The sequence below is a fragment of the Stegodyphus dumicola genome, chromosome 4 (genome assembly GCF_044657685.1).
Source record: "Stegodyphus dumicola isolate Sdum_Otavi_A_Nest chromosome 4, ASM4465768v1".
Taxonomy (NCBI): domain Eukaryota; kingdom Metazoa; phylum Arthropoda; class Arachnida; order Araneae; family Eresidae; genus Stegodyphus; species Stegodyphus dumicola.
Genome location: NC_140771.1, coordinates 23,668,613 through 23,694,196, shown reverse-complemented (window position 1 = coordinate 23,694,196; position 25,584 = coordinate 23,668,613). Strand labels below are relative to the sequence as shown.

Here is a 25,584-nt window from a genome sequence, read left to right as displayed (position 1 = left end):
TGATTTTTTAAAACATTTATTTATAACAAATACCTTTTTGTTAATATATACAATTTTCTATTTAAATGCATGTTACATAGGATCTTTACTAATGAATCGCTGTTTTCTTGCTGTATTTGTATATGGACGTAAAGACCATTCTGTATCAGCTACTGCATCTTGATCCAATGTGCCCAGTTTAATTTCGTACACTGTAAGAAAGAAAAAACACTAGGATGTAAATATAAAATCACTAAAGGGTTATCTTACACATTTCCACTTGCTTCCCTCATATACAAATACAGGGTACAGTACAAAGTGTTTAATCCGGACTCGTCGGGACTTTGGTAACTCCAGATTAGGGGTTTTTCCGGATTATAGATCATTACTTTAAATCTGGTAAGATGGCATGCAGAAATTATAAAATTAAAAATATGAAACCGTAATTTATGAAATAAAGAGCAATTATGATCTAAAGGGTATCAAAATTTACAAAAAAAAAAAAAAAAAAAAAAAAAGGGGGGGAGCTTAATATTTATTTGTTTACTTTATTAAACATTTCTTTCAGTGCAAGTTGTTTAAGTTGCTTCGTTTTATGTGCTAATACTTTCTCTTTAATTCTATAAACAGACATAATTTCTTGTTCAGTTACAAAGTTCCGCTGTTCAAGTCCTGTAATTGCTGTACTGAGAATACTGACTAACTTGTCAATCGAAATTTTTTCGTTTTCACTAATCTCTCTGTCACTTTCTTCATCCCTTTATCCATTTTTTGCAGCAATTCCACTTTTTGTTTGATGGACATCGAAACATGCTTTCGCTTCGTAGATCCTTTGGCAGCTCCAGAATCGAAAACTCTTTTTGACATAATCAAAAGTTCAAGCTTACTTTTTATAAAATTGCTCTAACAATCTGCAAAAAAATAATAAGCCAGATCCAATTAAAAGATTGAGAAACAACGCAATCTGCAACATTAACTGAAATAGATAATTAGATAATTTTAGTTTAGCTTATACCGTCCGTTATACATTAAACATGCATGCGTAAATGCATATGCGCAGAAAGTTTGTAGCTTTGAGGTCCGGATTATAGATCATTCCGGATTATGGACGTCCGGATTAAAGACTTTGTACTGTATTACAAAATGTGGATATAAAATTTAATTCCTTAATACCGATTCTAGACACTTACTTCAAGTCACAGAATTTCTAGAAGTATAACGCCTGTCGAATGTCCTTCTAAGATGGGAACAGAAAGTAAACTACACTCAGTTTCTGAAGAAACCGGATTAAAATAAGAAACAACAATTGGATACAGTTTTGAATCGGTATTATTGCTTCCATCCATAGAGAGACAATGTTTTAATGCAGTCAATAACTGAAGATTTATTTCTTATACCCATTTCTTTAACAATTGCGGCTGTATTGGTCCTTGCACTTAAATATTTCTCAGCGATTTCGCTATCAGGAAACATTTTTCTGAATAAAGCTGCAGCATGATCTGATGCATTCACTGGCAGTTGTGTTCAAGTAAAAAGGCAAAGAACAGGGATTCGGCATTAATAACTTTTTGGTCCTTTGTTTCCACAGTAAAAAAAAATTTTTTTTCTCCCAACAGAATTCATGTTGTCCTTGTGTTTTTGCGTACACACTTGTTTGAGAGCATCGGCCCTTCCACCATGCGAAATAGAAAAATCGCAATGACAAACAGTACACATTGCAAATGTATTACATTTCCTTAAGGAAAAATAATAGAAGGAAAGTCATCTGTGTATGATTATTGAAAAGTGCATGAGTATTTTACCTTTTTCGTAGACATAACTAAAACAAAAGATCTTAACTTCTTAAACTATTTCTCGAAAGCACATGCACTCACATTGGTCAACAACAAAATGAACGAAATAACAGCCTTGATCTTGGTTTGTGCTCATTGGCTAATATATGCCAGATGATACGCAGTGGCACTCGATGCTGATTGGAGAACTGGAACACAACATTTTCGAATACATGTGGCTTCACTCACAAAACAGAAACGCCGCATAATTTTTGCCCGATGAAACGAGTTTGGTTTTCTTTTAGATGTAATCCAAAGAAAAACCAAGTCATGCCCAGAATCACTTTTTAGGTGCAAAGAACAAAGTATTAAGCCAAGGTACAAAAAAATTGTGAGAAATTTTAAGAATACTATATATATATATATATATATATATATATATATATACACCAAATTGTAAAGCACAACTTAAAATTGAAACTTTCGATTCCCACCTTCTTGCTCTCACTTTCGCTTTTTTCCTGGCCAGATGATTTGCTGCTATGATCGCTTCTATCACCATAGTATCAAAATTGTAAATGTTCTGGAAAAAAGTACGATTAAAGTGCCAAGTGAATTGTAACCACAAATGAGAATTTAAATAAATATAGAATTCAATCCAACTCGACTGTTTCTTCTTCAAAATGGATGGACGCTCTAAGAGTCAAGTAACTTCGAGATCAGCATTTTTACGCATCTACATCTCAGTGCTTCCAAAATTGCGCTTTCATTACATATATATATATATATATTTATCCATCAACAAGAATTGCTTTCAATCCAAGTCTTATGCTTTTAAAAGACAGTAATAAATACACTGTTAACAAAATCTCAACCAGTATGTTTTCTCTAAACTATAATAATTTTTTAATACATCCACATACAAAGAAACTATTAATAAACGAAAAAACTTACAAGAGAGAAAAAAATACTTTTTTTAAAAAAGAAAGAAAGAATTTTTACAAAAAAGCATAATACTGCTGTCGCCACCAGCCTGTATATAACCTGCTATATGAGGAGAGGGCAACTGTTCGCCTGGAAGACGACATACCCTGACACGACCATCAATGTGATAAATGAGAAATTGTTATTCATGTGACCAGGTAACCATCTTCCACTTATCCATGGTCCAGTCTAGTCTTGATGTTCTCAGGCCCACTGTAGGCATAGTTGACACTGACACTTGGTTAACAGAAGCACACAAGTGGGACGTCTGCTGTGCAGTTCTATATCCAACAGCGTTTGCTGAACTCAATGTTCTGAAACACTTGCACTGTATTGGGCTGTTAGCTGAGCCACTGTCTGGTGCCGTATATCAAGCAGGTCAGTCTCCAGTGTCCTTTTTCTTTGATGACGTGTGGACATCCAATACCCTGGCAGCTATAGCTGGTTTCACTGTCATTTATCCACTTTGCATAAATAATAAAATTGGCATATTGTTAACCAATGGCCATTGCTTTAATTACCAGCCTTGCCCATCACTCACAAAAGTAAACACAAGAATGATACCTTACCTTACCCAAGCAGTAGTTAAATACTATTCCAACTTAATGACATGCCATCCACGTCAATCAGATGAATTCATTGAAAAATGTAGGGATCGTCATAATGTTTTGGCTCGTCAGTGCATATCTAAAAATGCTTATCCACCAACAAAATTACTTTCAGATCCACTTTTATAATGTTAAATGAGAGAAAAAAATAAATACACTGTTAACAAAATCCCAACAGTATGTTTTCCCTAAATTGAATCCCTCATGCTAATTTTAGCATTTTGTTTCATATATGTGATGCTGAATTTATAATACCAATAGCAGCTTAATTTTGGATAGAACAGCTTCCTATTTTCTTTTATCTCCTTGTTACATCTTTACAAATTTTCTAAAGAATCTATTCCTATTCACCATTGATGAAAACAAACTTTCCTACTGTATATAATATAATGAAACTGTATGCAAAGAAACCAGATATGAGGTGCATTTAATTTCAAAAGTTATGCATAAATAAGTTCTTTATACATGTTAACCACATTAATTAAAAAAGATAATGGTATACAACCAAATATAATAAATTATCCAAAATGAAAGTTTTTCGGATTCATAATCTATGTTTTTTTTTTTTTTTTTTTTTTTTTTAAGTAATGATGCATGAGCAGAAAATGCCAACTTCAATTAAAAAAAAAAAAAAAAAAAAAAAAAAAAAAAAAAACCCTCTTTCAACAAAACTATAAATGGAATGCATTTTTGTTAAAAAGTTTATTTACATAACATTAAGTTTATCATGCTGAATTTTCAAAAAATGAAATTTAGTTAATTTGCATTAAAAAATGAGTACAGATTATAAGCATTTGTGGATTATCAGACTTCAGCTGTAATAAAAAAAAAAGAAGTAACATAGGTTATTGTTCCATTATGCATGGGCCACAAAATTGAGTCTTGAATGAAGTTATTTAACGCTAATAATTCATGATAACGCTAATTTTGACAGTGACATTTTAAAAGCACAGCCATATATTCAAGATTTAAAGATATAATACTATCTAATGGACATGACAAAAAATTACATTATAAAATTATTGCTATAACATAATGAAGTGTGATCTTATATGGGATGTTTTAAGATTCCAATGTTAAAATAATTGTGGCTATGTGACATATTTTAACACAAATATAAAAATTTTTACATGGGTCAAAGAAAGTTCCAATAAATAGTTATATCTACTACTTAATACTTCTTTAACCACTGAGAAGAAAAGGGGGTTAAAAGGTTCTGCAATACAGGGAAATACGTTTAACGCGAAAACACTTAAGACGAAATATCGGTTAACATGTCCAGTCAACATCGTTTAACAACGGTCCAGACAAACTACTATATATTTTCATGCATTTTGTTTCTCTTAACGCGAAAAGATATCCTCTCTGGAGCTGAACAAAATACTGAAAACACCGGCTTCGCAGGCGAGATTTAAGAGAGGTATGAAACGAAAGAGAGATGGTTTCACATGTTTCATAGGAGGCTAACTTGGCTTTGAAATATCCTCGGAATAGACTGCGACACGAGCCAGTTTTGTTTATCTAAGCTACTTTTACCTTCCACCCCTACAAACAACACAAAAAAATTCTCATCAGTTTGCTTTGGAATTCAGTGACGAGTACATCACAGTGTGAGTAAAAATCTGTGAGTTTGATTCATAATGTTGCATTCTGCATGGAATTCAGTGACTCCAAAGACGAATGAAAATCATTTTTGTCATGCATGATTCTCAAAAGTATCAGATTCTTTGGAGGCAAAAGAAATGGAGAAGGAGGATATTGTAACTGATCCGACACTTAATGAAATGTTTGAGAAAGTTTCTGTATTACTGGACTGTCCTAATGTATTATCAGAAGAATTCGTTGCAGTAAATGATGATAATGTGTATACAGCCTCAATTATGGCAGACAAAGACATTCTAGAGTTTGTTCAAAGCTAAAAAATATCATTGATGCAGATTCCAATGATGAAAATGAAATGAATAATGCAGCTCCTGTTCCCACGTCATCCGAAATGAGGAACATCATGAAAAGTATGCGCAGTTATTTAGACGCACATTCCAATGGTGAAATGAATAACAAAATGGACAACATTGAACAATTTGATGCTACAAAAGACAATGCAAAGAAAAATATTAGATTATTTTACAAAAACTCAATAAATATTTTGTTTTTCATAAAACATGAACATTTTGTATTAATCTTCATTAAATTCTTGTGGATGTTGTTGTTTCATTGATTTTTTATTAAATACATACATATATACATATCTATGTAAACAAATGTAAGGAACTTAATTTTGTTGAATAAGTGTTTTTTTTTCCAATATCATTTAACACGAAAAAACATTTCAGTCCTCTCAGTTTCCTATTAAACGATTTTCACTGTATATCAAACTTTGCCCTGAAAGATATTAATTTATATTTTTGCATACTGAAAAGATTTATGAAATATCTTAACTTAAGAGGCTCTATAACACCTGAATTTTATTTAATAACTGTTTTTCAATTTTGGCATTTCTGCAAACGGAAAAATTGCAATCCATATTCCTGTGTTAAAGTTTTACAGATATAAAATGTATGCTTTAGAAGTTCGCATACAGAAACTTAATATTCAGAGGTAACAATATTTTTTCCTATTATAAAAAATTATAATGTTATTTTCGATAATTTGACTTGTTTGAGGATTCTTCTAATTTTTCTTGCTTTTTTTCCTAATTTGATTATGGAAATCATTTTTCTTGTTGACATTTTGTTTTTCAGATAGATAAAAAGAGAAAACTAATATAAATGGAACCATGGTCCCTCTTTAAAATACCAATCTATTTTGCTTAATATATGGTCAGTCCCTAAGGATCAAAATCTGAAATGATAACCATTACAAGCACAGTATAAAGAAACTGGATTATAAAGCTCAGTAGTAGAACTGACTTATGCAACTTTCAGAACTGTGTTGAGAGCTTCACAATGTACCACCATTATGCAAAACAGATATAGTTCCACTTTTTATTTAATTTAATAAAAGTACGAAAGGAAATTAATTCACTTCATGTATGCAAGAATGCATATCTTTTATTAGAGTTCTAAAGTTGATAAGAATTGTACAAAGATTAAATGTAAGATTGTTTTATAATTTTTATTTGTATGCTAAGAATTGATGAATGATTGATGAAAGGAACATCAGAATACCTTTACATACATTTCATTTCTCTTTCTTAATTATATTACTGTCTCTCAACATATTGTATTTTAAATAAACATTTAAAAAAAGCAATTATGCATAAGATTGAAAATTTTTAATTGAGATAAAATATATGCTTCCAATTTTTACACGTTGCTATTTGAAAACCTATATTTTTCATGAAAAAAATCTGAAACTCGCTGTGTTAACTTTGCAATCAACGCATTCATTTATTAATTGTTAAGTTTATAAAATTAATACCATACTAAAAAGAAACTTATTCTTAAGTACAAAAACCTATCGACTACAAACTAATCAGCAAAACAAAGCTAAAAAAACAGTCATATTAAGTAACCTATAGGAAATGTTACATAAAGATGCCATAATTTCTTCTTATCTGTATATTGATACTATCAATCACTATTTTATGATGAGATATTAGTTTCACAAATTTGTCCAACTTTTGATCAACTTGTAAATACAAGAACTTTATGAATTGGCAAAACTTCTTAATTTTTGTTTATTAAGTATGCTAATCTATACTTGAAATTAGGGAAAATATTATTACTTACATTTTAATTCAAAACGTGGTCCTAATTCACGAATTTGGACTTTGTTGTCTTCTTTATAATACTGGTGATGTCTAAAAGCATAGATATATAGATTGATCTCAGTATTTGTGGATATGTTTTAAAATTTTAAATAAAGAAGTTCATGCATATATAAATATATGGCAAATCTACATTTAAATGAATTATTTTCAAAATATACAATATACTTTTGCATACATATGACACTATGATACATAATTAAGAAATATCATACAGTTGTAATTACATTATTATAACTACATGACCTATAAACTATTAAAAGTGAATCGTCATTTTAAGACTGTCATTAGGTAACTTTCAACAAAACTAAGTTTAAAGTTCTAACTTAAGAGGGAATAATTTTAAAAAATATACTTTCCTCAATATTATAATAGTATTTTTAATTTATAAATACAAATAAAAAAAAATTGAAATATGTAGCCTATCCTACATCACTAAACATCAAGAACCTACTTCTTTTTCTTAACTTTGAAAGCAATATTACATTTACTTACAAAGTAGGAAAATAGCAGCTAACAGAAATTACAGATTTGTGTTATTTATCGTCACTTGACAGAATGTGATAAAATGGTGCCATGAATTCTCAAAAGGCAAGATAAATATACATCATGAAAAAATTAATGCTAATTTGGCATGCCATGGTAAACAACTTTCTCAAAATTTTTTCAAGTTTTCAATACCTTGATTCACGAATCCATAAGAGAATTAGGTTACAAAAAGCTGTATGTACTTGATGTTCAAAATAATAATGGAAGGGTATAAAAGGGGAGGTGTATTTTATGATCAGCTTTCTCTGATACTATGCAGAAGAAGGCTATTATAAATTCTTTGGGCTCCACTGTGACTGGGAATGAAACTTGAGGTTTTAGTCCCACATCTCAATCTATGCAAGAACTTTATGAATTTCAACAAACATTTCAGTGGCAGCATACACATTCTCCAAAACAATACAAAATCCAATATTTCAATTTGGCTCACAAAGTCATGACTTTGGTTTTTTAGGATAGATATAGAGTCCTTCTTGTTGAGTTCATGCCTCCTGGAACCTGATGGAATTTGTCAGACCTGATGGAATTTGTTAGACTTTAAAAAAAAAAAAAAAAAAAGTTAGAATTATGATTATGTAGTTAGCTTAAAGCCCCCTTCACATGCGATATTCCATCACACAGCTGCTATTAGCAAGAGGAGAAAAAGGAGACATGAAAGCGTTTCATTTTTAAAACCCGTTTCAGAAAACCACTAGCTTCCTTCCCTTCACCAAACGCCACTGTGAACAATGACGTCACAAACATGAATTGAATAGACTAATTTTTAATACTTTTCACACTTTTTTTAACATTCTTTACTCTTACTGTATAGATTTCTCTAAAATGTTATTTTATTTACTTATTTATTAATCTCAGTTCCATGCTGCAAAGAATTACTTACAAATAAGTTAAGCTCACTATAAAAATCTCCTGCCATTTTATAAATGTTATTTCTCTCCCTCTTTTTTTATATACAGATTTTGCATTTTGCAATTCATTCTATTTTATTAATCCTTCCCCCCCCAAAAAAGAGTTTTTATTACTGTTTAAAAATATTTGCAATAAAACCCACCACATCATTATTCAATGTTTGCTTTTTGTAAATTTATATACATTTTCTGTACATTTCATTTTAAACACTGATTTCTTTATTTTACTGAGGTGTGTAATATTTTACTGTTTTATGAGCTTTAAATTTCTAACATCCAAAAAGTATCTAATATAATAATTTGAAATTTTCGGAGTTTATAAGATATATTAGTCAGGCAACTTTAAAACTACTAGCATTAAGTTTTTACTTAAATCACTCACAGTGTTTGTCACTATGGTAAAAACTTTGTCATCAAATTTTAGTCTTTAGTTTTCTTATAACTAAGGAGCTCAAATTTCACGTACATTCGCCGTGGATAAGAACAAAGTGATTTTTAGCACATCTTCATTTAAGGAATGAGCTACAGATTTTACATTATGCCCAAAGAGGCATTTTTTAATGTTTTGTGTGTTACCCTTAATTATTAAATATCATATTCTTCACACTTAACTCTCTGGCTGCTCATCTCATGATTTACACAAGCAACTCAAATGTAGCAAAATCTGCTCATCCCGCAGGCATTTGTTTTTCTTCCTTTATTAAGGAGCACATCCCGTTTTACCACTGAAATAAATTATATAAAGTATTAGACGTTTAGTTTACAGTTTGGCCAACAGATATTGTTAGTTGTCCACTAAATTGCGGCATTTGAAGGCACATGGTATTACCGCTCAAACTTCACTTTTTGTGCTTTTTTCTTACAGAAATGCTTATACTTCATAAGCATGTTTTTGTAAGCACGTCATACACATACGCACACTTGGCTTTTAGGATTTATCAAAATAATATATTAATAATAAGAGTGCAATAGCAATCATAAGGTGAATGAATCATCATAATAACGATAAATTTGTGTTATGGCACCAAAACTGGCAACTATGTGCTCTTTTTTCAGCTTTTTCTCCATCAACATGTAAATACCAAAAATTTTCTTAAAAAACATGCCATTTACACAGCATTTAAGCATTTAGGGAGTATTTTGGTAATATTTTTAATTACAGTATTACAATTATATTTCATGTTTTAAAGCTAGAATATTTAGTAATTAAGCAAGGAATAGTGAAAATTCTTTCTCAGCTTTGATATACACAACGACATTACATCTAAAGACACAGAGAATGTTCAAAATATAAACATAATTGCAAATGCAAGTAATATTTCTATCTTTAATTCATTCTTTCCATATAGCAGACATTTATCAGTCATATGATTTTGAAAGTGCTGTGGTCTTGGTTTTAGAATTACAACTAATCATTTCTTCCTGCTGTAACTTTCAAGTTATCAATAATAATAAAAAAAAAGATCTTTTTGTTTTTCAAATGTTTCCTATAATTATAAATTAACTTTATAATGAAAAAACAGGATAAGAAAATGGCAATTATAAACTCTTTTAAAAAAGTATTGCTATACAGTAAACAACAGTATGGTTTTTCATAAAGGTAATGTTACACAGTCTACTACACACATACACCTGTTTTAATGTTAATTTTTGAAAGATACCCATAAACAAGTATTAATTTCTATAAAAAAATACTGAATATCAAGATAAAAAAGGTAATGATATAATTTCCAACTGACAATTTTTAATATATAAAAACTGTTGCCAAACAATGCAGCACAAGCAATGAATGAGTATGATATGATAAAACACTCAAAAAAAGTCTTTGCTTCGGTTTTACGTAACCCTAATCCTCAGTCTTCCAGTTTAATTTTTATAAAGAAAGATATAAATTTACTATTTCTGTTTTTCTCTTGTACTCTGAAAAAAAAAAAAAAAAAAAAAAAAAAAAAAATTAAAGTTGTACAGAATAGCAAGCAGGAAAATATTTTCAAAGTTACTGGATTGGTTATATTGATACACATACTCACACACCCGGATTATGGGTTTTATCAAAATAAAACATTAAAAGACAATGCAGAACTGCATGATGCCATTTAATTCAATTTTAACAAATTTATATGGGACCAAGTTCACAAAAGAGGTGTCAATTTTGTTTCTGTTGCTCTTTTAAATGCCATTAGGAATTTTGATTACCCAAATGGTTACTCTTGATTTGATGAAATCATCAGTTAATCTCAAAGCTTTACCTCAAAATTTCATATTAAATTCTTTATATGCTATACTTGAAAATGATACCTGTTGATTATCTAATTAATCAAGAAGCAATGTGATTATTTTACTTAATAATGAGAAATCTGTTCCTTCGAACTTTCACTAGAATGGTTGGTGCAAGTTCGACAGGATTTCAGCCAAATTTCATGGTCAACAAAATAATATGTAATTACCTAACCAAAATCTTGAATTATCATAAAGTTAAACAATGATGAAAGAAAAGTTTACCTGAATATTATGAAATCGTCATGATTAAGAAATGACACAACTCGTTTACTTTCCTCTTTGGGTACAGGAAATAAATGTTTCAAAATATTCACAACCTACATATATAAATTTTTAAGTAAACATACAGAAGAAAAAAAAATTAAATAATTAAAACAGAAATTATTGTACAAAACCAAGAGAAAATAAATTTTAAATTGCATTACTAAGTGTCTTTTGTAACTGAAATGACATAGCATAACATATTTAAAGTATTACTGCTAATGAATCCAAGATCCCACCTTATGTCACTTTTAAGCATAAAACTCTCCTAAAGAAAAGCCACTACCAGGAATACTGGTACATGTTCAAGATCAAGGCTTGATGACAATAGAACTCTACATGCATTTACCGAAGTCACTGTTGTTTCAAGTGCACTTATGCCAGCACCCCTTTTTGGCTGTCAGCAGCTTAAGGTCATCTGACTGAAAGTGTGGAAAATAAGTCATAGGATGCAATAAGTGCTATAGTTTGATACCAGAAAGGATGATCAAAATGTCGCTATCACTTGATATATTCATCAAAAATTTCTTCAAAGTTCATCTTCAATGTTTCTACCATAATCAGCAGCATAGCATTATGAAAATACCTTTGACCAAGCATTTAAGAAAATCACTCGTCTTAAGTGTATAAATGAATTACAGTTTCTTGGAAACTAATACGGAAAAAATTATATCTGAAAATTTGAGAGATAATCCATGTTCAACACCATGCATAGGTCAAATGATGATAATGCAATATATCTTGTATAATACAAAAGAGAAGACTCAAGTGACACTGCTAATGATAATGAAATTTCAAATGAAGGAGGGGGAACAACAGTTCTCAGTTTCAAAAAAAGGCACTGATAACAGTTTTTATAGTTGTACGGAACGTAAACCAATTAATGATAATAAACTGCTTTAAAGTTATTATTTTAAACATACACTAGATCCTAACTTTTATAAAAATTTTAATGTACAAAAGGGCAATCTATAATCAGAAGTATAAGCATTTAGCCATCACGACACAGCCATCTAACCTCAAATGGCATCCAACTAAAATGAAGCAATACATGAACTGCTTCTCAAACGATCAAAGTCTTTATGTTATGTACGAGGAGCAAGTAATCCTTGAATGCATTTTTAGCAAGATAATTGCTTCAAAATTAATAAAAATTAAACTTACAAACATTTAAAAATGGCATAATTAAAAAGTTGTGCATGTCTCATATAAGCTACGAACAAAGGCATATAAAATATAAATTTTTAGACATCTTTCATAAAAAGTTCTAATAAAATATCAATTAAATTTAATTTAGTAATTAAGTGTCACACTTCTTATGCAAAAAATGCATAACAATGAAACAAGAAATGCAGTTCTTTTATACTCTTTACATACTTTTATACAAGTAATAAATGAATAATTTCAACTAATAAATGCTAACTCAGTTAGAATTTTAAAGAAAACGAAAATTAACAGTCAAAAGAAAATTACTGATGTGAAAATTAGAGGTGAATTAACACAGACTATAAGCCTGTTTTAATTCACCTCTCAAAATGATTAATATAAAAATAAACATCTGAAATGAATATAAGCACATACCCTTTGACCAAGTTTTGTTTTAAAATTATGAAACACAAGATGAGGATATTCCTGAGGCATAGTTCCCACATTTTCTATATCATGCCGCATAATTGTATTAACTATTGTAAAACGTGCAGTTGGTCCATGTGGTAGGTGACTGATGATAAGACTGTCTGAAATGTTCATAAAACTCTTGAAAATAAGCATAAATTTATATTTTTAAGAAATTCAAAGTTTGCAAAATTGAAATTAATTACAGAAGAAATAATAATGAATAGACAATGAAACACTTTTATAAATGAAAATAATTTAATGTTAAGATGTTCATATTAGGTGATTAAATTCCTGCATTTATTATTAACCAATAACACATACTTTTTATGTCTTTTAAACTTAAATATGAATGAAGATTTTATTTACCTGGTTTGCCTCTAGTTTCGTGGATAATAATAAAATCTGTTACATCATTTGCTCTACAGGCATCAATCAAATGTTTCAAGTCATAATTTCCTCTGTTCATTCGCTGAGCATTAGGAAAGACAAGTCTTAGTTCCTAAAAATTTAGATGACATTAATGAAATCTCTTTTGTAATTAATTGGTATTTAAAACACAAAATATGCAGATTTTGTGTATCATATGATAACATGTTTGAGTATGCTAAGCACAAATAATATGCAGTCATTTCATATTTAATTTCCATGATATTTGCTAAAATATTTTTATCTCTTACATTATAATCATTAGAGAGCTGAAAGTATGTAAATTTTAGTCTTTCATGACTATAATATGTAAATTTTAGTCTTTCATGTACTATAATTTTGAGTTCTGAATTAAAATACATATTTTGGGAATTTAACATAATAAATTTATTTTCTAATTGGCAGACGGAGCTTATATCTGATAATTTACTTTTAGACAGTTTCCCTATTAACATAGAAACATTTGAGTGAACTACTTGTTTATATCTTACAGAGTCATATTTACCCCTTTTATTCAGTATACATTTAACATACAGATAAATTTTTCTTAAATACTGGATGCAAGTTGAATGTACTATAAAAGTAAAAGAAAAAGAAAAAAAAAAAAAAAGGGGGGGTCTGCATGTATTTAATGACTTGAATAAATGCATTGCTTTGAATTATTATATTCCAAAAATAAACACAAAGTTCAATATGAAAAAAAAAAAAAAAAGTGAAAGAAGAAAGGTTGACATGATAATGATGACAATAAGAAAGAAAAATTTAAAAATAAGGAAAAAATATTAGCAGTTGAGTATCTAGTCAGATTTTGAAAAATCTGTATCATGGAAGTACAGTCAAATACCGAAAATCCGCTGACCTGAAATCTGCATTGCCTCTCAAAATATAAACATTTAGTTTATAAGTTCCGGAAACCACAACATGGAGTACGAAATATCAAAGAAAAAATACTTACTGGATAATAACGTCATAATTACTGAATAATAATGAGTCACAATGAAAATACCAAATTATTGACATCATGATAAGAGTTTATTTTCCTCCAATCTGCATCGAGGTAAAAAAGCAGACGATTAACTCAACTCTTCTTTCAAGTTCACGATTCACGTTGTTGTACTTTCTGAGCCTTGTTATTTCACGAGATTGTTTAGTAATGTCGTTTTTTTTTTTTATCCAGATATCTTGTGGATATATGACATATATTTTAAATTTCAACCCTTTTTAATACAATGACAGAAAAGAAACGCACTCGTGATTTTACTGCTCGCGATGTTGGAAAACATAAACACGTTGCATTGACGGTAATGAAAAAAGTGGAAATTCTGCTAAAGATGGAAACAGGTGCTACTGCTCAGTTTATACCAGAATCGTATGGAATTGCCACAGGGACTGTGTTTGATATACGGAACAATAAAGAGTTGTTGAAATTTTACAGCAAGAGTGATTTTAACACTGGAAATCTTTACATGAGGCGAAATAGGTAAACCTCGATGCTGTCTTGTACGAGTGTTTCCGGCAGCGGCGAAGTGATGGGGTACCTATTTCAGGTCTACTCCTGAGAGAAAAAGGGAAGCAGATTCATGCTGATTTAAAAACAGAGGAGCCTAATGTAAATGAACAATATAATATAATCAGTTTATATATGTAATAATTTAAAGCATATAATTAATTATTGTATTAATGTATATAATAATTTAATTAAAGGTATCTAATATGCCTTATTTATTTTGCACTTTGAGTCTGAATATTATCTTTTCTGTCTTGAAATCTGCAAAATCCTAAAATCCGCACAACCTCTGGTCCCAAGTGTTGCGGATTTCTGGAATTTACTGTATTTCCCTTCAAATTTTTAGACAAAAGTTTAGATAAAATGTTCCTATAATTTGCAACAAATAAGCAGAAAATCAGAGATTATATTCAGAAGTTAAGCAAAAGTTAAAACATAAATTTCTCAACACTTTTTTTGTTATACATTTTAGGTATTTTACATTTTTTGGATAAAATGATTATTCATAATTAGTAATGTGTATCTTAAATGGAGACACATCAGTGGAAGGAAGGATCTGAGCCATTACTTTCATACTAAGAAATTTATCATGTAAAATTATTAATATATGGCAACAGTGGAAAAAAAGGAAAAAGGAATTAAGTAATTGCATTTAATAATAACTAATTAACTATTAACACAATTTTTTTAATTCGAGTTATTATTCGCTTCTTTTGGTAGACGAGACAATACTAAAAGCAGGGAAGAAGGAAACCCAAATAGCATTGTGAATTGTGCTGTTTACTTTTTAATTTGAAGAAACTTATTTTGTTTTGTTCAATTATTATTAATCTTATCAAAGTTTAAGTTTTACTGAATGATAGCATCTCTATTTTACACTTTCCTCAAAACTGTACACCCATTATTTAGCTAATGGATATCAGAAGTTAGTGTGCACCGAAACACATATTACGTAGCCTTTCCAAAAATGATGTGGGTATAAAACCATACAAGAATTCTCGACATATTTTAATATAAAATCCCTTATGTGGAGCATCAAAATATCATGAAAGGAAACACATATGCCGATATTTTAAAAAAACATTTGACATATTTTAAGACAGCTTTTAATTTTCATAATGATGATAGCTGCGAAATTGGAGGCTTTTAAATACTGTAAGTAAAAAGCAAAATTTTCTGATTAATGGAATATATGAATACAAGAAAATGATATAATTGAAATCTTCCATTGCAATGACAGTGCTTCCAAGAAGAAAATAAAAACCCCCCAACCAAACATAGCTCTAAGTAGTATTAAAACTATGTACGTAGTATTCATTAAAAACTATGAAATTAATGTAACAGTATTCATTTTACTATAAAAAACTGCAAAATTAACCAATTAATGAATATGTGAAGAGAACAAATGGTAAATGAAGACAGATGCTAATGATGATGCTTTGATTGCAATCACAGTCACTGCACCAATCATCAATCAGTTAACAGATGGTGAAATCTGTAATATGATTTTAAATAATAAAAAATAATAATAATAATAAACCTCCACTAATAGTGAAGAAAATGACAAACAGAATACTGAGGTAAGAATACAACAATCAGGAATCGTAATTACTAGGACATTGTCACAAACTACCTTTCCACCTACAAAAGTTGTTGCTGCTTGATCTACTGATGGAGTGATTTAACTATCTTCTTCCATCAGGGTAAAACTACCAAACTACCAATAATGATGAACTGCAGGAAATTTACCATCAACTTGATCTCAAACATCTAGCAGTGGTTAACATACTAGGTAGTCTCATGTTCCATGATAACACCTGCAAATGTATTACACAAAAGTCTGTTCAGTATGAAATTTTTCTTTGTACAACATATATTCTCCTGACTTCTTTCTCACTGATTATCATGTCACCTGCCATTTTGACTGCTTCTTAACTGTAAAAGTAATTTGCTGATTATACAGAAGCAAGTAGATGACAACTTTTTCACATTACACACTTCTAATTTCTTTTGTCTAAAAATGCAGTCTTTGGCACAGCAATAGCAGAAGAGGGTAAATACTGAAAGATTAACTAGGTATTAGTAATTTTATCTATATAGCAATAAAGGTGTTATAATGTCTATCAGACAATTTATTCACACCGACCCAAAATTTTGTCAACCAATTAACATTTATTTAATGTGAAGAAATGGAATTTTAATACAATATTTTTCAGCACTTTTGTTAATGCAGCACTTTAATAGCCTTAGAACACAAATATTATGTATTACCTGAAAAAATTGTACATGCAGCATGATATACGGATAGCTTTCAAACACTTTTATTAAAAGAACAAATTGTTAAATTTCTTCTATCTCTATATTTTTAATTTAATAAATAAACTATTATTTATTTATTATTATTATTTTTAAAAAGCTATTTTTACTTTTGCAAATTGCTTTAGTTTCACACTTGGGTCATGACTTGTGGTGATGACAATTTTTGGATCTTCCACACCAGCCCATCGATACTCATTATCTTCATGAGTGGTAAAATCTAAAAATAATAAAATACAAAAAGCATTTGAGTGCATTGCGATTTGTAACGTGGAAAGTCTCAAGAGTACACATTTATATATGAGAAATGTACTATTCTTTGCACAAGGAAAAAGAAAATTAACTTTAGATGACTTAAATCAAGTACTGTAAAAGTCCTTACATTATGTAAAATAAATACATAAAATTCTGTATGATACATCATAAAAATGTTAGAAACATTTTTTTAAAAGTAACAATGTTGCAAAGTTTTGAAGAGCTGTCACATGCACATATTAAACAATAAAATACAAATTTTAACTGTCAAAAAATTAGGTTTATTGCTTTTAAAATTTCTCATTTTGTTACTAATTAAATGTGGCACATATATAAAAAATCTCTGAAAAATCATCATGCGCAAGACTGTATAAAGATATATTGTAACGAAATGCCCAGCCACAGTAAGATAACTTCCCCCGCAAAGTGGGTTTTGAGTTGCCAGAAAATGGCAAGGGAGGGCAGGATTGCCAGATTTGGCCCAAAATCACCCATTTTAATTGGTTACAAAATTGGCAATATGCCAGAGGGTGAACATTCTAGAACAAATTCTTACCAGTTTGGCCCAGAATGTTCTTGAGGGAAGGCTAAAAGCTATATAAACCATGTCTGTAGAAGTATTCGTTAGTGTATTGCAAGTTAGTGCATCGGGAGTGTGCATTGTTGAGGCTATTGAATACATTGCGATTTGTAGCGTGGAGAGTCTCGAGAGTACAATCAGTTCCAAGAATGACCAAACCAAGTCAGGAGCTGTACTCTAGTGCTTTGCCGTGAAGCTGCCTTCACAGTTATATCCTGAAGGCTGTGTTGCTGATTCTTTCAGCGTCTTTGTCATAGTTTTTCAACACCAGTAAACATGTTCATGAAGCTGTCCTGGGTAATACTGGCTAATAAATTGTGTTTTGATACTTCATCAAGTGTTGCTGTCAATCATTCTAAATCAACGAACCCGTAAAAACATAACAATATATTAAGTATCTTATCCTTTGAGTAATGGAAACACTTGCCAGACTGAATGAATGACATATGCATAGCAGCATCATGTAATGGTCTGCCACATCTGAATTTATGATTCAGAATGCATCATATTACTAACACAAGGTATCCAAATTGACTGGATTTATATAAAATTTATTGGATTCACATAAAATGTTAATTTTTATATAAACTGCATAAGCACATTCCAAATAAGAGATAAAAAATAACTGGAAAATTTGAATACCTATAAACAATCTGTAGAAAATTAAAATTAAAAAAATCTGATGTGTACACCACATGACTTCTTTGTATGGAATATTAAATTATACACATTTTTATGGCATTTCATCTAAACTTATTGGATTGAATTAAATCTACTTCGCCAACAACGCATAAACCACAATAGAATAAATGCATTTTTTAAAATTCACTCTATTTGTTTACCATAGCGACACTCTGGCGCTAGGTTCACTTAACAGTATTATATTTCTTTCATATTATAACTCAGAATGCACAAAATTTACATCATTTAAAGAATTATCTAATCGTAGCCACATGTTCTATTCAAATACTATAATAAATCGAGAACAATGTATAAAAGAAATTAAGCAAACAAAACAAAAAAGAAACAGTTTTTCACAGACGATTGAGTATTTCTCATTCAATTAATTCAGTTCTCACTTTGTGACAAGGCAAAAATACATAAAGACTAAAAATATCTGTATTAAAAATTACGAAGTAAATCTTAAACACTTATTTCCTCGAAAAAATTCCAGAAAGGATTAAGCACCATTTAATTCGCAATAATAAATGAAGGCATTATCTTTGTTGTTGTGAAGCTAAGTTTCTCTAGATTGGCAACAAATCCACTATTCTGCTGTTTCAAATGTAAACAAGCAATGCCAGCCATCAAAAAAATTATTAGGCTTAGCGGCACTTAAACATCTTTAAAATCGTTGATAATTCTAAAAATATTGCATACAGATTTACTACTAAAGGCATAAAAACCTTAACCAGAAGATAAGAACAACATAATTCAATCATTTTTAAAGCAAAAAATATACAATTACAAACACTGAAAAAGAAACTGAGATCACTGAGCCGGGTAACAGAGTGGATATATATATACGTTTGGTGTGGCCGATTGCAACCAAAATACGAGGTGCACATCTACATGTTATAGCAGTCCTATATACAAAATTTTAACGTTCTGAGGCTACTCATTGAGTTATGTTAGATACGTATGTACGTACGCACAGATGCCCCAAAAATTCTCTTTAAATGTCATTTTAAATCAGTTTTATAATTATTTTGGGGAAGAAGAGTCTTTTATTCTATCCTTACATACAGATGTCATGCAAAAACGTCATTAAATTGCATTCAATAGTGGTCAAAATGGATATTTTTGTTGAAATATGCTGCCTGAAGCTTTTCGCGATTACAATACTTCCTTTTTACTTTGTACGAAGAAGTAAAAAACAGAAAATGATTTTCTGAACTCGAACTCATTACTTCTACTTTCTTGGCATCAAGCCAGTCCACTGATCACAGCAGTGTTAGGACATGAAAGAAGAGCAATTGTACTTTGTAGGGGAGCGTAGGGAAAGCAGAAATTTTCTTATTCTGCATGGTAATAAAGCAAACATTATGAATTTTAAAGCAAAATTATGGTACACAAGAGCACCTGCCATTCTCTCATTACAGCACTTCAAGTTGAACAATGAATAATTTTCAAAAAATGGTAAAAAATTACATAGTTAGCATTTTTGATCATTCTTGGTTTAAAAGAAGCCAAACTCAGTTAGTTTGGTTCATTTGATCACAGCAAGACAATCAAATATCTAAGTAAAGTTTGCTTGTAGCCACAAGAAATGTAAAAATGACAATGGAACCTGGCCATTCATTGTGATCTCTACCCAGGCCAAACTAACTGGTCTTGCTGGCCAGTTGTAGCAAAAAGGGTAATTTTATGATCAATGAAAATTTCAAAACAAATTACATATATATTTTCAGGTTGAAGTTAAAAATTATTAGACATGAAATAAATTTTTAAAAATTTTTTTAGGAAAATTGCTAAAAATTGGTGATTTAAATTAATCTTTTTATCCTAAATTTATTATAATAAAAAAAAATTTAAAATAAATAAATAAATAAATAAAACGAAATATTTTTTCTGTGTGTTAGAAGAATTCCTTGCATCATATTAATAAGTCCTTACTTGAGTTGTTCCTACTACCAAATCGCTCCAGAAACAATATTCGAAACCAAATTTCTCTCAAATATGTGGAAAAGTATACACAGATAACCCATTAGATGGGACTTCTGGTGGTGAATAGTAAAACAATCTCTACTACCGATAAAACAGACCTTTACATATAAAGAAGACAAACACCATCAGCACAGCCAAAAGGGTTAAGCAGTAATCTAGAACGAATTTCATTTTGAAAGATTATATTCTAACCTATCAGATGAAGCAAAATTTGAAAGTCTACAATTATTAATTAAATTGTTCAGCAAGAATGTGCACGAAAATTCCATAAAATTCAATTAATCTAATTGAAAAAATACATAGCCCCCCTTCCCCCGCAAAGCAGGTTTAGGGTGGCCATATTTGGCGAGAAATCACCCATTTGGCAACAAAATTAACGATATGCCATAGACAGATGGAGAAACTTCTGGAACATATTTTTACTGGTTTAGCCCAGAATTTTCTCGAACACAAGCCAAAAGCTATATAAACCCTGCTGGTATGCGGAAAGTCAGTGTCTCGTCTAGCAAGTTGATAGTCAGTCAGTGAGCAAATATCTGGAAGTCTAGTGCCGAGTTGGTCGTCGAGTGCATTGAGAAACTCTCTTAGTGTATCGCGAGTTAGTTCATCATCGAGTTTGATCTTAGAGCTTCCAGGAATGACTGAACAGAGAAGTCGGGAGCTGTATTCTAGCGTATCGCCAAACGCATCGTGAGTTGTAGCATGGAGAGTCTCGAGAGTACGTAGAGTTCCGAGAATGGCCATGCAGAGTCGGGAACTATACTCTGGTGCTTTGCCTTGAAGCTGTCTCCATCGTTATAGCCTGGAGGCTGTGTCACAGATTGTTTCAGCATGTTATAGTAGTTCTTCAATGACTGTAAACATGTTATTGGAGCTGTCTTGAATAATATTGGCCAATAAAGTGTGTTTTGATACTTCAAGTGCTGTCGTTGTTATTCACTTCAAATCCGCACAAACCCCGTAAAGGAATTTAAAAAAATGCAATAATATAAACTGAATTAAAAAAAACCCTACAAACATTTTATATATCACCAGCTAAAAAGAAACAATATGCATTATTTACAGTTACAGAATTTATCAAATAAATTGCTGGCTGGATCAAAATAAGATAAAATCAGAAATTTATAAAAATATGAATTTCCATTATGTGAAATAAAAATTATAAATATTTTTGAAATCTGACGTTAGATTAAATATTTTATAAATTATAAGGAAACATGGTGAAATCTAGAGGCTTAAAAAAAGGATTTCTGTTAGTTCAAAAATTAAGTATAACATTACATACTAGAAACTATATTACAAAAAGAAAAAAAGTCAATGAATGAAAAATTTTTAGAAAATAAGCATTTATGCTTAATTTATGCTATTTTCTTTTTAAAAATGAATTATACTCACTTTCTGTATTGTCTTCCCACTCTAGAGAGTCTTGGAACTTAAGAGCTTCATCTCTTACTGTTGTAGGCAATAATTTATTTTCTGGAAAAAGAAATTAAGATGAGACCTGGTTTATTCTTCAAACACTGTAATATATAATAATAATAATAAAAAAAATAAAATAAAATAAAATAAAATAAATAAATAAATAAATAAATAAAATTAAAATATTACCCTCTAAAGATATTTTGACTTGTTTCTTCTTTTCTAAAATAGCTGCTTGCTTGTGTTCTTTTGATTTACCATACAGAAATTCTCGTCTTAATCTAGCTTGCCTTCTGAGCTGAGAAAGGAAAAACATAAAACTTAAAATTATGCTGCAATTAAAATCACAAAATATCAACAAAGTAGAATCTCAGAATGAGTTATTAAAAAAAAAAAAAAAAAAAAAAAAAAAAAAAAACCTCTGCCAAATAAGAAACAACGAGTTAAATTTTTAATCATTTGTTTACTTTCTAATGTTACTACAGTTCATAAGAATTAATTTCAAATTTTATCAACTACTCTCAATATTAGAAAATACTTAATTTATGTTTAGGAAGCTTATTATATCGCTCTCCTATTTTGGCTACTTTTTTTGCTAAACAAAGAATTTATACTTCATACAATTGAAAAACTCTAAATGCACACAGCATGTTTACATATATCATATTACTCAAAAATAAACCTGGTAAAAACATATTTACGGATGGTCCTTGGCAATAACTGGCACTACACGGACACCGAGTTTGTGTAATTCTTCAATTTGTTATTTTGGCTTTGTGTAGCGGCGATTTTTGCACCAAACATCGTCACTACAAAAATCCAAAATAACGATCTAAGAATTGCACAAACTCGGTATCCATGTACACATTAACCTATTTTCATTTCAAAATACATCAGAGAATTGCACAAACTAGGCATTGCGCACTCTGTTGACTTTGTCCATGTACACATCAACTTATATTCACTTAAAAAGTCAAAGAAACAGCCAATAAAAAATGTATAATATCAATAAACTACATTTTAAATCAAACAATGAAATAACATAAAAAAGGAAATTCATCTTAGCACTGCACAAAGGTAATACCCACTTACCTTATTTATGAATTACAGTATACAAAAACTTCCTAAAACTATCTGAACTAGAATTTGTATACTGGCGTCACCAGATAAATTCACAAAATAAGAGTAAAAAATATCCTTCATAACGACGTTCGACCATACGCATTTCCTTCCTACAAATAAGACACCTAATAATGGCTACTAAGTAAACCTTCATTTACACACCAGTTAATTAATGTTTTTTTTTTCCTTTCGTTCCAAATCGTACAGAAACTTCAATTTAATCTTACCACACTCAGCCATTCTACCCTGTAAACCACAAAATAACAATGTACTTCTTACTCAAAATCTGACACACACTTTCCAAATCTTTTTCCTTAACAGTCAACTTCTCAGGTTACCATAAATGAAACAACAACTTAGTGATAATCTAAGAAGCACCCTTAAATCCACTCTAACCATAGTACTTTCTTCACAATTTAGGGCAAATTTTTAAGGGAAAAAAATGCCAGTGAATACCTACTTTACCCTGCAGCAATTTAGAGAAACAGAATCTTGTTTAAAAACTCAACTCGGTGGTGCAACAGCCCTAGTGGGCCACGGCCTGCAGTGCCCCGAAAACTGCTTTCTTGACCTTGGGTCACAGAGTGCATTAGCATATGCCCTGGGCAAGTGGTCCGCTTGCCGCAGGACCCTCAGTGTTTAGTCCCTAAGTGAACTTGGTACTCATTTTATCGACCCATTCAAGGGATGAAAGACTTTACCCAACCTGGGGATCGAACCTTGAACCTTTGGTGCAGCTGTGCAACATGCTAGACACTTCACCAGCAGGTAGCTACAGAATCTTGTCACCCTCCTTTATAACTTTCTTGGGTACTATTCCGTTTTGAGGACCGTAAAAAAATTGCAGCGAAAATGTATGCGCAAAAGCGCCAAATCTAGCAAATGCGCCCATTGAACAGCGCGCCAAATCTAGCGTACGCACGGATTTCAGATTGCATAAGTTTATATAGTTCTATATTTTTAAGATGCCACTGAAATACTAGTTTAATTTTTAAATCCTTTTTTGATATCCTATGGATTTAACAATTTGGGAATTGCCCATGACGAAAAGTGTGCAATAGAATTTTGGGTAAAGTTTAGAATCACCCACTGCTTGGCGCGTTTTTAAGAATTGCACATACTCGGTATCCATGTACACATCGACCTATTTTCACTTAAAAAAGTAAAACTGACAAAGTTCAATTGTTTTTACCCTTGTAAAAAGTGGCAAACAAATAAGTGGGCGATTCTGCACTTTTCTGAGAATTTTTTCAAAGAAAAGGCATCATTCATTATAGAAAATTACGTCTGAACAACCAACAAGATCAACATATGCTTTAGCAATAACTCTAGCGAAATAGAGATGCAGGCATCCATTCAGTTATGTTTAGCAATTTTTATATAAATTATAATAATCTATTTACTCTTATGCTTCCATTCAGTCATGTTTAGCCTTTTTTTATATAAATTATAATAATAAAGTATTATATGAAATTAACCTTTCATCTAAATTAAAACACAATCTTAGATAGTTATTTACTATTATACTTCCTTTCTTGCGTTTGGGTTGCCGCATTTATTTTTGGCATCAATGATAGTTTGGCGATTTTTTACGGCCCTCAAAACCGAATAGTACCCTTTCTTGAAATAACAACAACATTAGCTATCGGAGGGGGGAGGGGGAAAAAACCTGTAAATGATGCATTCTTGTTTATGTATTTTCAAGCAAATCAATAACAAGAATAGTGAATGCAGACTTAAACTAAAATCACTTTGATAGATGTGGATTTTATGCAGTTTCTATGGTAATCACGTGTTTCATTTAGTAAATAATGTAATTATTCTACGCAGTATGGTAACTAAAACTCCTTCCTCCCATCATGCAATTTCATTTATCAAAACACTCCTTTATTCAACCAAATTCTTAGGGAAAAAATATAGTGTAAAATGAGAGTCTCATTTTGAGCAAAGATGCAAATTTCATTGAAAATTCCTCAGTCTTTGGCTTGGGCCCATCTTTGGTTTGAAAGTTGTTTCAATAATCACGTTTAAATTTTAGATACAATAAAAATATATTTTTATAAATTATGTGCATTAATAATTTAAACTGCTACATGAAATAAGAAGTCAAAGAAATGCACAAACTTTTGTATCCAAGTACATATTGATCTATTTTCACTTAAAAAACTTCATAGAATTGCACACACTAGGCATCGAAAGGGCACCCAATTCTACACTAGAGCTTCTATTATTATTAAGTATTCTATTATTGGTGTACAATAGTGAACTATTGGTATACAATATTTCGCAACCAATAGTTGGAAAACCAGAAAACCAATTCTATAAACATAGTGCATTTTAGGACTATTTCTCCCAAAAGAAAGCATACATAATTTTAACTTACCATGGTTATAATTTCTAATTTACTATTTGTTACTTTATTATTCTTAAATTTATACTGTAAAATAAAACATATTTGTCAAATTTCACACCACACTTTGATTGCACATGATATTAGAATAAGCATAACCAGTTTTTTTTTAATCTCAGTCTTTCTGCCTGTTGTTAAAAATTTCAGTTTCGTGT

At 30.4% G+C, this 25,584-nt stretch overlaps 1 protein-coding gene across 1 annotated transcript; it reads right to left on the bottom strand.

Annotated features, from left to right (window-relative positions):
- Window positions 1-25,560, bottom strand: LOC118186591 (U3 small nucleolar ribonucleoprotein IMP4). Its single transcript, XM_035356701.2, has 9 exons — window positions 25,403-25,560; window positions 22,087-22,195; window positions 21,874-21,954; window positions 17,087-17,196; window positions 13,094-13,226; window positions 12,692-12,846; window positions 11,072-11,166; window positions 7,075-7,145; window positions 1-191 (listed from the first exon to the last, which is right to left on the bottom strand). The coding sequence occupies exons 1-9, from the start codon at window positions 25,403-25,405 to the stop codon at window positions 73-75; spliced, it is 876 nt and encodes a 291-aa protein (XP_035212592.1). The 5' UTR covers window positions 25,406-25,560; the 3' UTR covers window positions 1-72.
- Window positions 25,561-25,584: the final 24 nt, after the last annotated feature.